At 40.2% G+C, this 18,294-nt stretch overlaps 1 protein-coding gene across 1 annotated transcript in view; it reads right to left on the bottom strand.

Moving 5' to 3' along the window:
* galns (galactosamine (N-acetyl)-6-sulfatase) overlaps positions 1–18,294 on the bottom strand; it is a 33,014-nt gene that overhangs the window by 325 nt on the left and 14,395 nt on the right. Inside the window, exons 11-13 of the mRNA XM_058088351.1 lie at positions 18,143–18,245; positions 9,977–10,098; positions 3,076–3,193 (exon numbers count right to left, since the gene is read on the bottom strand). Of these exons, the coding sequence (XP_057944334.1) occupies positions 3,076–3,193; positions 9,977–10,098; positions 18,143–18,245 (343 nt within the window). The remainder of the gene's footprint in view (positions 1–3,075; positions 3,194–9,976; positions 10,099–18,142; positions 18,246–18,294) is intronic.

The raw sequence follows: 18,294 nt of genomic DNA, 5'->3' as shown, positions 1-18,294 counted from the left end.
TCAGGAGGGTCGCTGGAGCCTATCCCAGCTGTACACTCTGGACTGGTCGCCAGCCAATCACAGGGCACATATAGACAAACAACCATTCACACTCACATTCATACCTATGGACAATTTGGAGTCGCCAATTTTGGAATGTGGAAGGAAACCGGAGTACCTGAAGAAAACCCACGCATATACAAACGCTAACCACTCGACCACCGTGCAGCCTATAAATTATATTTCATTATATATATTATATTATGTGATACCTGCTTTTTCCAGTTAAGTAATTGTCACAAAAGGTAAAAGGGTGTTTTCCACAAATAACAAAAATACATCTTTTATTGTCATGGTTTTAACTGTTAATTTAAATCACCACGAGGGGGCAGTGTTAATCCACAAATGAATCAGCCTTTCAGCAGACGAAGTAAATTCACTGTTTGGAACACTAACCGTTTTAAATTATTCCAATGTAAAAGTGAAAAGGGCAAAAAGAGAAGTGGTTATATTGCTGACATTAACAATGATCTGTTCATGTAGAGCAGGGATGCCAACATTTTTTTTTTCCAGCGTGGGCAACATGAAATTAAATTGAAGGATGCAGGGAAAGACTTGGATACATTTTGTAAATCAACCATGCTAAAAACCAATCCAGTGAAGGTCAGTATATGCTATATGAATAAAACATTTCTGCAGCAATCCCTCCGTGTATGTAGTGTCCTGCCCTATAAGTAACATCGTCCTCTTACAGTGTGCAGGCCTCAAAACATAAACAATCATGTCTGCCGTGTGGAACATAACTGCCAACACGTGCCAAGAAAACTATCTCGCCAGGTAGCATGTATACAGCCTGTATAATCAAATCTGCGTAACAGTCAGAAGGCTGAGCAAATAACTCAAAAAATAATTTAATTATTCAGACCAGATGACCAGCTTAGTAACCAAGGTTAGTTGAGTACTCTCTCTTACCTGGAAGTCCTGCTTGAGGTCCACCAATGTACTCTCACATCCTATACCAAGTCTATTTAACTCATTCCCTACCAACTTCACCGCTCTGTCCCAAAGATGTATTTTTACATATTGTATGTTTTTTTGCATGTGAGGCACAAAGAATTGAACACATTTGATGCAGTTTTAAGCTGAAAAAATGTCCACAAGGTGGCTGAAGTCAATTTTATAAGAGCACGGCCTGCATCTTTCACATAGAAGTACATGCTCTCAGCATACAGCAGTCATTATTTTGCACTATGACCCATTTACCATTGCACTAAAATTAATATATCTGCAATATGTCTGCTCCTGCATATGCTCCTGTGCAATACTATGTGTAGATTTTGGATATCTTGTATATATCTTGTTAAATTGTCTTTTTTACTTTACTTTTATATACCTTTTTTAACTTGACTACTGCACTGAAAGGAGAAGCTCCCCAATCTCGTTGTACATCTTGTATAATGACAATAAAGGCCATTCCATTCCATTCCAAAGCGCATCTTGAAGTTACACGGACATTAAACATTTCCTTCCACATTCCAAAAACATGCTTGGGTAATTGGTGACTCCAAATTGTCCATAGGTATGAATGTGAATCGCCTGAAGACAGCTGGGATAGGCTCCAGCATAATGGATGGATAATCAGCATTGGTATATTGGCGGATTTATTATTTTTTAGCATCTGTAGTTTTCATGCTTCCAACAGTTCTACTGTGGATTCCTGCACATTCGCAATTCAGCATTCACAACCCCCTCAAATTTGTGGGTTTTTGGTAACAAAATTAGTTTGTTTTTTTTACATCTCATTGCCCTCAAGTCAGCAATAAAGTATAAATAAATGATAACGCCGGTAAATGCACAGTATACATGTCCCACTTAAAACACACCCACAGACATGTTTAAATGTTTACATGTTTGTCCATGGCTCAAACTTATATTGTGTCGCAAGTGAATAATGGCAATTTAAGAGAGTTCTGGAGCTGAAGCGAAACTAATAATTAAAAAAAGTCACTTATTGCAAATGTTGATCAAAAATCAGAGAACATCGTCAACTAGGGGTGCCGCAAGATCTTGTAAGAATTAAACGTGACAAGATTGTGTTGTGGTGCATGAGGATGATAAATCCATCCATTGTACCCTCACTAGGGTTGCGGGGGTGTGCTGGAGCCTATCTCAGCTGTCTTTGGGCGAGAGGCGGGGTACACCCTGGACTGGTAGGACGATAAATAAATAAATATATACATCACACAATCAATGAAAATGAACTTGATAATGTTATAATTGTAATATAGTATTTCCATGTGCATGAGTTCACTCTTTGCATTGGTTTCGGTCCCTCAGTGCGTTTGTTCAATAGAACAGCATGAACGGAGTGAGACCTTTTGTCAGTCATACAGTCTCTTCGTCTCGGTGGGTGGAGGCGGGGCCGCTAGCAGACTGTAGCCCCATGAGAAGCATGCAAGGCTATATATTGTTAGATACTTTTCTTTAAATTATTGATAAATGTTTCATCTCGGGCGGAACGGCGGTCTAGTGGTTAGCGCGCAGACCTCACAGCTAGGAGACCAGGATTCAATTCCACCCTTCACCCTCGGCCATCTCTGTGCGGAGTTTGCATGTTCTCCAAGTGCATGCGTGGGTTTTCTCCGGGTACTCAAACATGCTAGGTTAATTGGCGACTTCATAGGTATGAATGTGAGTGTGAATGGTTGTTTGTCTATATGTGCCCTGTGATTGGCTGGCGACCAGTCCAGGGTGTACCCCGCCTCTCGCCCGAAGACAGCTGGGATAGGCTCCAGCACCCCTTGCGACCTTCGTGAGGAAAAGCGGCAGAAAATGAATGAATGTTTCATCTCGTAGACCCAATCTTGTGTATTGTCTCGTGACATGATCATGGAGCGGGCCATTTGTCAAAAATAGACATTTTTATGGGTGTATCAATTTGCGGATTTTCGCCATTCATAGTAACCCATATGTTTATCAATATAATTGGTAACATGGCTTTTTCTGTTTTGACAAATAAGGAATCAGCATCCTAATTTGAACATATCTTACTCTTGATTATTATTATTATTGTTGTATTAGTACAACTACACTTACCATCACAGCCCTGTCACACATGTTGAGCTGAGGAACGCCTGGTATCAGCATCTTCCTATGCTCCTTCACAACTGGGGAGATGCGGCTTAGTACCTCTTGGTATTCCATGGTCAAAACACTGTGGACACAAAGCTCACAGGCATGAACAATCACCTCCACCATCTCCTAAGCTAAATAGTATACATCAACGCATAGATTTCTACATAAAAAAGAAAAGAAACCTTTTTATATTTGAAAGCCAGAAGGTTTTTGCAGGAAGCTAATTAACAACACGAAGAGTTGTTTACAAATTACTTACAAGGAATTTAAAAGACACACACACACACACAGCACATAATCCCTTGATTTGTCGTATCTTTGCAAATGCAACACTGGCCCTCGTGTGTACGCCATGATAAAACACTACTGTGATGGCTGAGCTTAACTCATTATATCAGAGTGGGGCCCCAATGCAGCTTTCAAGCACAATAACACACACGCTGTGGCACCCTGTGGGAAAGCCCACTCAGCAGGGTGACTGTGGAACCATCCCCTGTCTCTCAATTACTGCTGTTGGACACCAGTAAGCGCCACACCTCTGTGCATTATTATATTCAGTGTGTAAAACACAGGGCCCCTGAAGGCTTTCAAAGGAACGCTGCTCTCAATAGAACCTGTAGGGTTAATGGGCTGTGTGCGTGTGTGTTGGTGGGGGGGGGGCGCAGGGCTTCTGGTGGCGTGACACACAGATAGACAAATATCAGCAGTGCAATTACACCCCCGATACACTCGCCGACAGCACCTGTGCCAGCCCTCTGTCCTCCCATAGCTGCAAGCGCTGCTTTCTGATTGGCCCCCAGAGACCGTGTGCATGTGTGTGAGGTGAAGTGTCAATTAGAGTAATAACCCCGGGCGCTGTCCAGCTCACACCTACCCTCCCACCACGGATCTCTCACAGGGCAGCAAGGCTTCCCTCCATCCGCCCAGCACCTGCTCCCTTCCTCCATCCTCTCAGCTTTTACTTTCCTCCACAATTAGAGAAGTGCTCCAACGCTGACTGCAATTAGTCCCTCTCTCGCTCTCTATCGCTTCACGTTCGTCATCAGCTAACGACTGTGACCCTTGCTGGTAAATAGAAAAACTGATTACACCCCTGTGCTAAAAAAAACTGAAATTCACTTCAGTTATCTGAAATCACAAATTCTACTCTACTCCTGATTTTCATCACTGAGGAGGATGTTTCATTCCCCGGCTATATGTGCTCATGATTCATTTTGTGATAAGCGACAAAGCAATTTAATATCACATGACGGAGGATGCGAGTGTTCAGTTGTTCCAGAGTTTGCCATTGTTGTGTCCACGCGCGGGGTAATCGTATTGAGCAAAGCTCCGCATCAAAATCTAATTATATTATTTGTTTGTGCCTCTTGTGCAAACAAATAATGAAAAGCCACCGTCAGCGCAGCTCATTACCATGACTATAACCCTTAGCTTACTGGTGCACGGGCAAAATGTGGAATAATAAGCAGGCTGTATGCAAATGGACTTCTTTTGATTTATAATTTATTGCACCCAAGGGGGGTTAGGGGCATTGCTCAGGTGTGTCGCCATGCCGATTACTGATTCATAACACTATTTCTGGAACACACACACACACAAGAACACACACACAAGAACACAGTGGCAGACGGTGGGGGAATTGTGCAGACAATCGAATGCATCTGGCCTAAACCACTCCCTCTAACAGCCCCCTCCACCTCCCCAGTGGAAATGGAGCACTTGGGTGAGGACTATTGATTGGGGACACAGGGGCTTGGTGGTAAGGAGCAGATGAGGCCAGACGGAGAGAGGTTGCCTACAGCGTCACACTCGGGATGTGTTAACCTTGAGGCCTATAAGGTCATGAAGTTGCAGGGCAAAGTGGAAGGCAGGAAGAAGCTCTGAACCTTCAGTGGGGATCTGGACTGACAGAGATTACTACATGTTGACCTGGTTGGGATCTGTGCCTCAGACAAATGGACCACCAACAAAGTATATCTAGGCCTCTTGGGAACTAAAAAAAAAAACAGTCATTTCCCACAATTGTGTGATTACACTTTCCAGAGTGCATATTTTGTCTGCTCTTCACTCCACAACACAAGTGAAGGCATGTGTGCAGACAGGCGCTGCATCATCTTAAGTGGCTCTTTAGGTGCAAGGCAGAGATTAATGGCAGCCAGGCAAGCAGTCCAGCTGGGGGAGCAAGGAGCACACACATGTACACACAAGGATGGATGCGCATGCTCCCAGCGGACACAGAGCGACAACCGCTGAGGATAAATGATGGAAACTCCAAGAAAATAGTTAGCAGGAAGGGAAAATGGGTGAATCAGAGTTTGACGCAAGCAGTGGAGAGAGCTCTGACCTTGGTTACTGTAACTCTGCTGGTGTAAAAACATGGCTACATATTGATTGGTTGTGCTTTTTGTGTTGTTTCAGGTTGGACAACCGACCTAAGCCCAAGCTAAGGCTGCACAGAAATGAATATTTCATCATGCAATCTCACTTCCGTGCTGAGAGGAGCATGGATGAGAGCACAGGAAAAAAGATGAGAGACAAAGCAGCAAACGAGAAGTCCATGTGAATAAAAACATATGATCACTCATCAGCAAAATATCATAAATGTGCATTTTTTTACATTGACAAAATTTATTTATTTATTTATTTTTTTTTTTTAATTAATTTTATTCATTTTTTGTTTCGACAAAATAGATATGTGTATTTCTACACCTAAAGCAGGGGTCTCAAACTCAATTCACCCAGTGGCCACCGGAGCTAGGTTCTGGGTGAAGCCGGGCCGCATCAGGTTTTCAAAAAAACCCCAAATTTATTAAAAACTGGGAAAAAAATCAATAAAAAAAAAAACTATCTTCAGTGCTTTTGCTTCTGCTATACCCTACACTTTTTCAGTTTTCCACACCAAAATATCTGATAAAACATTCCACTGTTCTCAAATATCTTAATTTTTATTTTTCTATACACAAAATAAGTTTAAAAAAAAACTAATTAAGAATAAAGACAATAAATCAATCAATCAGTAATAAATAATAAAAGAAACCACATACAGTTGGTAGAGAAATTATTTTTTTTCAGATTCAAATGTACAATATTAACAGTTATTTAACCTTTAACATGAACATTAATGAAACTTAATAATTGTACCCAATTAGCAAGTTAGCATCGTACTCAGTTCCATCTGGGAGCAGCGTCGTAACTTTAACAACATGTTTGATGAGATGCTTTATCTTGACGTGTATTTTCCCTTTTATTCCAAATCATTTCCTGCATTTATTTGTACCCAGCGTCATAAGCCTTTAGCTTCATTGCTAATCCAAAGCAAAAACAGGGCGGGGTAACAGGGTAGGGTAACAGTATGGGCGGGGCAAAATCATGTTAATTGTGTCCGGTGTGCACACAGCTTTAAGCTGTCATTTCAACATTAAACTTTGGTATCAAGGTGGGGGCCTCAAACTAGCGTCTCGCGGACCGCAAGTTTGAGACCCCTAACTGCTGTCGTTGGAGCTATAACAGCTGCCTACAAGATTTTGAGTGCCTCTGGGAGATTTTGTCAATTTTATTTATGCAGAAAAACACTTATGAGGTCAGAGGTCACTGATGATTTTAATACCTGGTCTAAGAACATATTTATCGATATTGCTTTGTGCACAGGGCCACAGTCATGCTGGTCCAGAAGAGTTTTGCCCACTATGTTGAGATGGTTAAGGTTACATTTATTATAACTATTCTTACAGTATCTCACTAAATTGAGTATCCCTCATATTTCTCCAAATATTGTATTATATCTCTTCATGTGACAAATGTGAGTACACGCCTAAGCCAAAATGTCCAAAATGTGTAAATATTTTGCACGCCTACCATTATTTTCCAGCACTACCTCAACTCTCTTGGGCACAGAGTTCACTGGAGCTTCAAAGGTTCCCTCTGGAATCTATTTCATCTTCTCCATGACGGTATCACAGATCTGGTGCATGTTAAGACACTGCAGTCCTACACCTTCTCTACTGAGGATGCCTACATGCTCAAAAGGATTCAGGTCTGATACATGCTTGGACAGTCCATCACCTTTACCCTCAGCTTCCACTAATCCATTACCTTGGTCTGATTGTCTTCAGCAGGATTTCTTGTGCATCATCTTTAGAAGAGGCTTCCTTCTGAGACGACAGCCATGCAGATCAATTTGATGCAGTATGTAGCATATTGTCTGAGTACTGGCAGGATGACCCACTGACCCCTTCAACATCTCCAGCAATGCTGGTAGCACTCACCCGTCTATTTTACAAACACAATCTCTGAAATGACACAGACCCTGTGCACTCAGCTTCCTTGGTTCACCACGGTAAGGCTTGTTTTGAGTGGAAGCTATCCTGTTAAAGCGCTGTATGTTCTTGTACACCCAACTGCACTCAGTTCTCAATCAGAAATCACTCCACACTCTTTATTGCTCTCTGGTTCTACCATATCTTACTTATTGTGTGGAAATATGGGCTAATAACTATAAAAGCAATCTTCACTCGCTAAATGTACTGCAAAAAAGGTCAGTAAGGATAATTCATAATGCCGCCTAAAGAGAACATACTAACTCCTTATTTCTAAAATCACAAATACTTCAACTTGCTGATATAGTTCATCTTCAAACAGCTAAAATAATGCATAAGGCTAAAAACAACCAATTAGCTAAAAATGTCATCCAATACTTCTCTACAAGAGAGGAGAAATATGATCTCAGGGAAGAACTACATTTGAAACACTTCTATGCTAGGACTACGTTAAAAAGCCATAGCATTTCAGTATGTGGAATCAAACTATGGAATGGATTGAGTAAGGACCTCAAACAATGCACAACGATGAGCCAATTCAAGAAACAATACAAGCAGTTGATGTTTGCTAAATACAAGGATGAAGAGTCTTGAACCAGTCATGATGTGCTATATATATCACTATATTGACACTTACTATGGTACCCATTATGTCATTGGATGCTCATATCACCTTGTACTTCGGTACGAGGTGCATTATTAAAAAACAACAACAACAAAAAACCTTAAACTATATTATGAAAGCAGGAAGTGAACAAATGTAACAGTTACTGATCGTAAAAGTACCAGATGGAGGGGTAGAATTTAATAAGCTTTGCTTCTTCCTACTCCTTTTGGACATGTGGAACTGTGAACTGATTATGGGATGCACTCAATTGTAATCTGATGCATGTTCAAATGAAATAAAACCATTACCATTACCATTACAGTAGGTAAGCCAATAATAGTAGGACCGTTTTACCTGTAGACAACCCTTCCTACCAACAGAGCGACATCACCAAATTTAACACATCTGCTCCCCATTCATGCCGGAGACCCTGGAACAATAAGTCACATAACGCCGCATAGGGAAAATGGCTAATTGGGCCCAATTTGGACATGTTCACTTCAGGGTGTAATCACTTTTTTTGATAGTGGTTCAGACAAATATGGCTGTTATTTTAAGTAGACAGTGTATATATATACTGTTATAAAAGCTGTACACTGACTACTTCACATTGTATCCAGTGTCATTTATTCAGTGTTTTCAAAATATATTAAATACTTGCAGAAATATGAAGGATGTCTTTTGTGAAGTACTGTAGTAGAAATAGTCCTACTGACTGTACTAGTATTCACTTTTAGATTACAGGATGGCTGCACAGTGGAGAGTGGTTAGCGTGCAGGTCACACAACTCTGTGTGGAGTTTGTATGTTCTTCCCGTGTGTGTGTGGCTTTTCTCCGGGTACTCCGGTTTCCTCCCACATTCCAAAAACATGCTAGGTTAATTGGCGACTCCATATTGTCCATAGGTATGAATGTGAGTGTGAATGGTTGTTTGTCTATATGTGCCCTGTGATTGGCTGGCGACCAGTCCAGGGTGTACTCCGCCTCTCGCCCAAAGACAGCTGGGATAGGCTCCAGCATGAGGATAAGCAGTATAGAAAATGAATGAATGAAAGATGACAGTTACTGCACAGCTATTGAACGTGCTGTTTCTTCATCACTCTCTAACACTTGTGTAGGTTCTCTTTGAGGGTTCCTCCTTATTTTTTTCCTTGCCTCTATCATCCAAAATGCCTGCTTAAGTAGGGTTCACTTGGTTTTAATGTGTGAGGACTCAATATCAGGACATTTGTAGTGAAATGGTAGTATCCATCCACTCAACTGGAGCCTATCCCATATTTTTTGGGTCAAAGGTAGATGACACCTAGGACTGATCATCAGTCAATTAGAAGGCATAAACTGTCACTGTCCACACTGTCACTGAGGAGGAACCTACACAGTCAAGCAAGAAAATCACTACAATATCAATGGCTGAAATAGTACTAATATGTACATAAACTTAAACTGAATGAGAGGTATCCAATACCTCGGTTTATATAGTATACCTACACTCTCATTCAGTATTCCTATTTCAGCCTCTGTGTCACTCTCCTCTGAACTGAAGCCAAAACACACAAAAGCTTATTAAACAGCACTCGCTCTGAATTTAGGCCTGAACAATTTATCTTGCAATTTTAACCCGCAGTGGCAGTGCAGGGTAGGGCTGAATGTGACACAGTAATCTTTAAGGAGGTTGTTTGCAATCACAAAGACAAGGGTGCAATCAGGCGCACTCCGACTGAGCAGATCAATCGTTGGCCTTCTTATTTCTGTCACTGAATCCGTATTGATCTCATCACCATTCCGAGGCACAAACAGCAGGCAAACTTGTCCCCTTGTCCTCTCATCATTCTGACAGCTCTCCTCTCTCTCTTTTTTTGTTTCGTTTATCTGCCCCATACCATTGCAGACCACAAAAAAATCAAATAAGATTTTTTTTTTTTTTTTTAAAGTAACTGACCTGATAGGGAACTTCTCTCCAGGATCCCGGCCCAGATGGAAAATAAGAGGTTGTAGTGTGTGTGCCTTCTGCTCATGTGTGGTCACACCCGCTACCTCCTGACCTGGACAGAAGTTCACACCCTGAAAAAGAACAGAATCAGATTTTAGCTTCTCATTCTTGTCTTCTTTAAACTTCCAGGGATGACAATGTCAACACATCAATGCAGATTACTGATTTTGTTCAGATACTTTCAAGTCTTCCGTGACTAATGTATTTCATTTATTAAGTTAATATTTATAGAGTAATGACATCACGACTGCATCATTCTGAGATGGATTCACGCCATTGCATCAAAACAATATTTTCATGTGTGTATGTTTGTTCTAAATCAGGGGTCTAAAACTCGCGGCCCGCGGGCCAAATGCGGCCCGCAAGAAGCTAGTTTGAGGCCCCCACCTTGATACCAAAGTTTAATGTTGAAATGACAGCTTAAAGCTGTGTGCACACCGGACACAATTAACATGATTTTGCCTCCCGCCCATACTGTTACCCTGCCCTGTTACCCCGCCCTGTTTTGCTTTGGATTAGCAATGAAGCTAAAGGCTTATGACGCTGGGTACAAATAAATGCAGGAAATGATTTGGAATAAAAGGGAAAATACACGTCAAGATAAAGCATCTCATCAAACATGTTGTTAAAGTTACGACGCTGCTCCCAGATGGAACTGAGTACGATGCTAACTTGCTAATTGGGTACAATTATTAATTTTCATTAATGTTCATGTTGAAGGTTAAATAACTGTTAATACTGTACATTTGAATCTGAAAAGAATTATTTCTCTACCAACTGTATGTGGTTTCTTACCTTTTTCTTATTTGCTGTTTTATTATTATTTTACTTATTTATTACTGATTGATTGATTTATTGTCTTTATTCTTAATTTGTTTATTTATTTTTTTGAAAACCTGATGCGGCCCGGCTTCACCCAGAACCTAGGTCCGGTGGCCCCCAGGTAAATTGAGTTTGAGACCCCTGTTCTAAATGAACAAGAATTACCATCATTTCTGCTACTTTTTCTCCTGCTTTGACTGTGTGACATGCTTGAAACTGTGTGGAGAGGGGCATGTGATGCAACTTTTAGATTGAAGACAATCGTCTGCTGGTGAATCTTGGCAGCGTGGAGCAGTATCGGGAGGTTCACTGTCAGGCACTCGAGAGGACAGCATGTACTAGGATGTGCTAGGAACTGGTTTGCCTCAGGGTGGGGTTGACGCTAGAGAGAGACTGGTGGCTTGTGTGCTGAGGGAATTGTGGGGCTGTTTGGTTCCAACACTTGAACAAGACAACTTCAGTGGTTTTTAGTTAGCAGAACAGGACAGGCAGCGAGGACAACGATGTAAAACATTGATTGATAAATTAAGCAGAGTCTTTGAATGTGACAAATCATATGATTATCATTGCTCATAAAAACATGGTCAAATGTTCTGCTACTATTAAGTTAAGCAAAAAAAATCTATTACCATATTTTCCGGACTATAAGTCGCTCCGGAGTATAAGACGCACAATGCCAAAAATGCATAATTATGTAGAAAAAAACATACATAGTAAGTCGCACTGGAGTATAACTCACATTTTTCACGGGTAATTTATTTTACAAACTACTTGACCAAAACAGACATTACGTCCTCTTGGAAGGCAAGTTCTAACATTAATAATAATAGTAATAGTAATAATAATAACAATAATTAAAATCTGTTCATTTGGAGCTGTTATTACCGTATTTTCTAGACTATAAGTCGCTCCGGAGTATAAGTCGCACAATGCCAAAAATACATAATTAGGTAGAAAAAAACATACATAAGTCGCACTGGAGTATAAGTCGCATTTTTCACGGGTAATTTATTTTACAAACTACTTGACCAAAACAGACATTACGTCCTCCACAATACAAAAAAAAGAGAGCATGTTTGGTGAAGTTTTAAGCCGGGAAAAACGGACACAAGGTTGCGGAAGTGCAGTTTATAAGAACTCTACCTGCAACTATCCCGTAGCAAAACGTAGCTGCACAGCAACCAGGAAGTGAAAAGTAAATGTTCACAGTGTTACAACATATTTTTGAAAATATATATATATTCATGTAAAACAAACGTTTTTTGAGTTGTTTCCGTTGTGGCATAGTTTTTTTTTTATGAAATATATTTGGATAAAAATTGAAAGTTATATAAGTTCTCTCCTTAACTGAAGCTATGTTCTACGTAAAAAGTAGACACAAACTTTTTTTTGATGAAAGATGAGACTCTAACCTTTGTTTTATATAACATGTATATGAAAATCAGTCAAAATAATAATAATAATAATAATAATAATAATAATAACAGAGAACAGGCTGAATAAGTGTAAGATATGCTAACACAATGGTTATTCAGCTATACGAAAAATAAACAGAAACAGAAAAGATGTCCATAAAGTATAAATGTAAATGTAAATAAACAGTTTTTTCATTTATAAGTCGCTCTGGAGTATAAGTCGCAGGAACAGCCAACCTATGAAAAAAGTGCGATACAGTCCGGAAAATACCGTACACACAAATACGTATATACAACTGGAGCCTGTCATTTATCATTCTTCTACTAAAATACATTAAATATGGGCATATTTGCAAATGGTGATTAATCATGATTAATTTGAAAAGCGATCAATCTGATTACAATTCAAAATACATTTTCCTTCCATGTGCATGGCAAACCCATGCATTCAGTATTTGTACTAAGCTATTGATTTAGATAAAAGGTATAGGGAATTTTGCGGCGCATCGCAAGGTGGCGCACAGTGGCGCAGCCAATGCAGTAGTAATTTGGTCCAGCGCACCACTGCGCCGAGATGTGGAAACAGAGAAAGTGACCCAATAGACGACTAATAATTAACAACAACAAAAAACGATTAATATAAAGTTGGTTGTTAAAATCTGTCTGTAGGATATATTTTTTACTGTTCATTTTTTCTCAAGGAAGATGAGGAGGAGAGTGAATACCATCAAAGATTCTCCTATTTTTGCGATGTACAGCAGGAATGCTGATGGAAAACCAGTAAAATGCCTGGATTAGCCTGATGCTGTGTTTAATGTAATGTGTGCAATTAGAAGCATAAATTTGATTGGTTAAAGTTACACTTGGCTGCCTTATCTCCTCCCTCTTTGCCACTTGCGCCAGTGGGAGGGATGGAGGCGTGGGTGCGCACCGGACTGCGCTGCTCACAAAAATTGCAAAGTGCACTGGACACACCGTGTTGGCACAGCGTAGACCAGGCGCGGCTCAGCTGCAATTCTACGAAATTAGAGCCCGTAGATACAAGATTGACGAGTATGTTAAGGACATACAGTAGATAATGGTCAAATGTTTGCAATTTTTCTACCAATTGAGATACCCCACAGATTTGGAATAATATTTGCTCATTGCGGTCAAAGGTCACAGTTGCAAGTTGCAAGTCCAAAGACCCTATTGGACATGGCCTCTGTTGCTTTTCAAAGCGGTTCAAATGTTAGCATGTCTTTCTTGTGATGCCTTCATCTCTTCTGGCTGCACATTGGTGAGCATCATGATTGAGGCACACACACTCCTCCAGAACCCCCTGGAGATACGCTTCCTTCTTCAAAAAACACAGGCGTACTTTTTTTTTTTGGTGAGCATAAGTAAAATTGAAAAAGCTTTCATCTGTAAGGCACTGTTGCTGCCCCCCTCTGAGATGGCCCAACAGAACACCTCAAAAATACATATTGAAGAGTGCGACGGAGAAAGATAGATACCCGCTGCCCCGCAGAGGCTTGTCTGATCCCAACCGCTGCTGTCGCCTTTGAAAGGAGACAACTTAGAAATGCAAAAAAAAGAAAAAAGAAATCACCCCAGTAGAGAGAAAAGAGGACTGATGCGTGCATCTCTTTGCTTCTTGTAGCCGGAACGAGAGAGGGGACTTGTCTCCCAGGACATGGATGATATGAGGACCAAGAGGATGATTTCAAACTCAAGCAGAGCTCAGCTGCAAAAGCATACTGAGTAACTGCGTGCATCCATTAAAAGGAGGAATATGATTTGTGTTGTCAAAAGATCATATTTTAAAACAATTTCTTTCTATTCTTAGACTTGCCTTTGCATTCTAGAATTAACCATTTCATCTTTGGTTTTTAATAAACATGATTTTGGGAGATCGGTGATCGGATGATCCTTACATGATGGAGTTAATGACAATGGACAATCAGCCATTTTTAGTCACTATGCACATTATTTTTCATATAAGAGACTCAAATCAGGCCTGCAGTGTAACCTGTCATGCAAGTTCATCTTGCTTTTAAAGGGGCCCTATTATGCTTTTCCCACTTTTCTGACCTATTAATGTAGTTAAAATGTAGTATTCTCATGTTAAATTAAACCAAAGTTTCAGATAATGAGGTTTGCACATTTGGTAGTGAGCCCTGAAAGAAGTTTAGAATGGCTCAAAACGCTCTGTTTCAAAAGGCATGATAAAACTGCCCCTTTGTGACATCACAAAGGGGCGGATTTCCTTATGTGCAAAATCTCTGCTCTGCTCCACTGTTTACTTGCGAGCAACGCCTCGAAAGGGAACATCACATTTGTTTACAATTCCTAAAAACACCACCATCAGGCACAATTGGGCGGGGTTCCTGATTCGCTACCAGCAAAAAAATGTATTTTAATCTGTCAACTGTTTTGTGAACATGGGCCACTATGTGGCTGGATTAGCCAACAAACTTGCTGAAGCCCTACACTTTTCCAACGTTACTTGGTCGTATGGACTGAACAAGCAGTAAATAACAGTATATCAGTGTCCTAACTGTGTTTAACGCTAAAATGCTAACGCTACTTACCATTTGGAAACAACTTAACCTCTTTTCTTGAGAAACTTTGGACTGTACAGTCTCTACTTTCAGATCGGATTGGGGATCCAACACATAAAAAGATAAATGGCCATTTATCAACTATAAAGTTGGCGGCATAACCGGAAGTCTTTATGTGGGCAAAATCGACGTTTATTATCAACATTTATGCCGTTTATCAACTCCTAAACAGTTAGCGGCACAAAGTGTTTCTATGCACAAGGCAGTGTGACCAACCATAGCAGAGTGGGCGTGCCTGGAGGCGGGCTGTGGGTGGAATACATTAAAACAAACCGTTTTTACCTTAACCAAGAAATTCAAAGAAATACAGCTGAATAGGCGCAGATTCTGGAAGAACTGGAAGGCTTTCTGTGCTGGTTATTGTGTGTAGCTGCTCTATGGGAGTCTACATCGGGAAGACTTGGGTTCGATTCTCTGTTTGGGCATGTCTGTGTGGAGTTTGAATGTTCTCCCCGTGCATGCATGGATTTTTTTCCCACATTCCAAAAACATGCTAGGTTAATTGGTGACTCCAAATTGTCCATAGGTATGAATGTGAGTGTGAGTGGTTGTTTGTCTATATGTGCCCTGTGATTGGCTGGCAACCAGTCCAGGGTGTACCCTGCCTCTCGCCCAAGAACAGCTGGAATAGGCGGTGTCGAAATTAAAAATAAAAGATCCTTCAAAAGATCCTTAAAGAAATCCCACAGGAGCACAAGTTATCAAAAAAAAGACCTGAAATATTAACTCCGTCACTACAATAACTTGAGAGAGTTAGACAGGAGTCATTTAAGCCTGTGTAATTTCTCATTTTCCTCATGGCTGAGCTGCATGAGCACGGCCTTGAGTGATACAACTCGTGGCTATTAACCTGCAATTTCTTTTTTTCACACACAAACAAACAAATACACATCCCTGTTTATTTTTCACTTTGCAAAGAGGAAGTTAAATTATAACGAAGCGGTGCAAAATAGCAGGGAAGTATTGATGATCAAGAAGCAAAAAAAAAAAAGGAGTCGCTGTGTTATGACGAGAATGTATTCATAGTCTATTTATAATTAATTAAAATGTTCATTATGTGTTTCATAAACAGTTCAAGTATGCTATATGAATTGGCCTTTAAGGAGCTCAGAGGACATTTTCATGGTTAACGCAAAGTACATGTAAAGGTTTTCTCTTGTCCTTAGTCTCTCTCGCTCTCTCTCGCTCACTCGCTCATGTACTCACACGAATCAATAAGCAACTTGGAGGCAATCAGACACCATTATTTGTGAAGTTCCACTTCAGTTCGCATGAGATGATAAAGAAGGCTGCTATTGATTCAGTGGCCCTGAAGGAGAGAGCAATTTAAGCGACCGATGGGGCATAAAGCAAACTGAATCATAGCAAAAAGCAGTAGGAGGAGAGACGGACACGTTTTTTTTGAGAGACAGGCTCAAACTGTCCTGCTTCTCATACATCACATCTCATATTCCTCCCCATACGTGTAAAGCGACGCAAAGTTGTTGTTGATGACTTTTTATTTATTTTTATTTTTTTTATGAATCTCTGTGATACCAAAAGACGTCCACAGCAGGAAATGTTGATATGTAAATTGCAAGGAGGAACTTCTCCGCTGGAGCTGGAACAAACAAGTCTACTGGTTGATGAATGATGCAAAGTTTGCTGATTTGGGGGCTTCTCGTTAATATTCATTACACTATGATGTACACAGCAGTCGACTGATGAGCCATTTTCAGCACAACACACCAGCAGAGAAAACCACTAAGGGGTTTGATGTGTTAGAGTTGATTACGATACATGGATAAAAGTATTGGGACACCCATCTATTAGACTTACAGGAAGTGAAAACAGAACACAAATATATCTTTCTCTCTCCTTTGCGGCTATGACTATATGTACACTGACGTGCTAAACTTCTAGAAATCGTTTTTTATGTTATACAGTCATCCCTGCTTCACTCAAACATATATAAATCATGCTGTTTCATGGCTACTCAAAAAATATATTATATATATATTATATGTATTTGCTCCTATATTATGCATATGGAATAATCCACATTCAGTCATGTGATGCTTAACTTTGAACAAACTAAATTCGACAGAACACACATTTACTTTTAAGTTTTATTCATGCCTTAAATGGCTTATTTTCTCTGATTGTGTCTACTATATTGTGTAATGGGTATTGGGTAATGTAAAGGTGAGTATAGGGGTTTATTTCAGAGAGAGTCCGATCATGTTAAAGGGGATTATGCAAATTTTTCGACCATTTGCATTGAGTTGTGGACTCCTATAGAGCAGCTACACACAATAACCAGCACAGAAAGCGTTGTAGTTCTTCCAGAATCTGCACCTATTCAGCTGTATTTCTTTGCATGGTTTGATGTATACACGCTGTGATCATGCATTAACATATGCGTACACTGATGATGACATGTAATAGTTGCAGTATCGTGCCGTATTTTGATGATTTAAAACACTATAGCAACTTGGCACATTGATACACATACGAGCTAGCTACTCTTCCCTCTGTGAATGATGCTGAGACTAGCGATTAGCGATGCGTATGTGTTAGTCCGCGAGATGAAAATTGTTTTTCATGTTAGCTGCTACAATAATAATATCGCTGTAGCTTGGTTAATATAAAGTCAGTTTTATTACTGGAACACTATTGGTGTTTTTTTAGCGTCAAATTAAGTTGCTAGCAAGCTGATGAACACTAGAATGTACAGAAATAAATGTGTCCATGTTTCACATAAGGATTGAGAATGATTGGTTGTTTGTCTATATGTGCCCTGTGATTGGCTGGCGTCCAGTCCAGGGTGTACCCAGCCTCTCGCCCAAAGACAGCTGGGGTAGGCTCCAGCATACCCGTGACCCCAGTGATGATAAGAGGTAAAGAAAATGAATGGAAGGATGTTTTGGTCTTATATTGTGCAATTGCAATAAAATTCTAATTGAAAAAGGCAAGATAATTAAATGTTTGTATTGAAAAAGTATCCCACCATAACGCATAGTTGTACCCTTAGCAATTATATATTTCACCCTTAGTCTGTGGGTCTTTTGCTCATTGATCCAAAAGAACATCTGAGAGGTCAGATGTTGGGTTGAGGTCAGAACTTCCAAGTTGTTCCACACTAATCTCATCCAAGTATGCCTTTATAGAACTTGCTTCCCTAAAATTTCCCACAAAGTTAGAGGCCTGGATCTCTACACAATCTGTTGCAAGATGAAGAATTAAAATAGAGGAAACTAGCCAACCTACTGTCCAGGTAGTGTAAGTTCTCTCACCTCTTTCAACTCATCCCACGAGTTGGTCCAGGTCCAGTAGTGGGCCTTGTATTGTCCAAGTCTGACCGCCATCAGTTCATTCCCTCGGTAATAGAAGATTGGTCTATTGAAGAAGGAAGAAAATGAATGAGTGGTCCAGAAATCCACAAAGT

This window comes from Doryrhamphus excisus, chromosome 12 (assembly GCF_030265055.1).
Source record: "Doryrhamphus excisus isolate RoL2022-K1 chromosome 12, RoL_Dexc_1.0, whole genome shotgun sequence".
Taxonomy (NCBI): Eukaryota; Metazoa; Chordata; class Actinopteri; order Syngnathiformes; family Syngnathidae; genus Doryrhamphus; species Doryrhamphus excisus.
The sequence above is the reverse complement of the archived record's forward strand: the minus strand, read 5'-3'. Positions and strand labels throughout refer to the sequence as shown.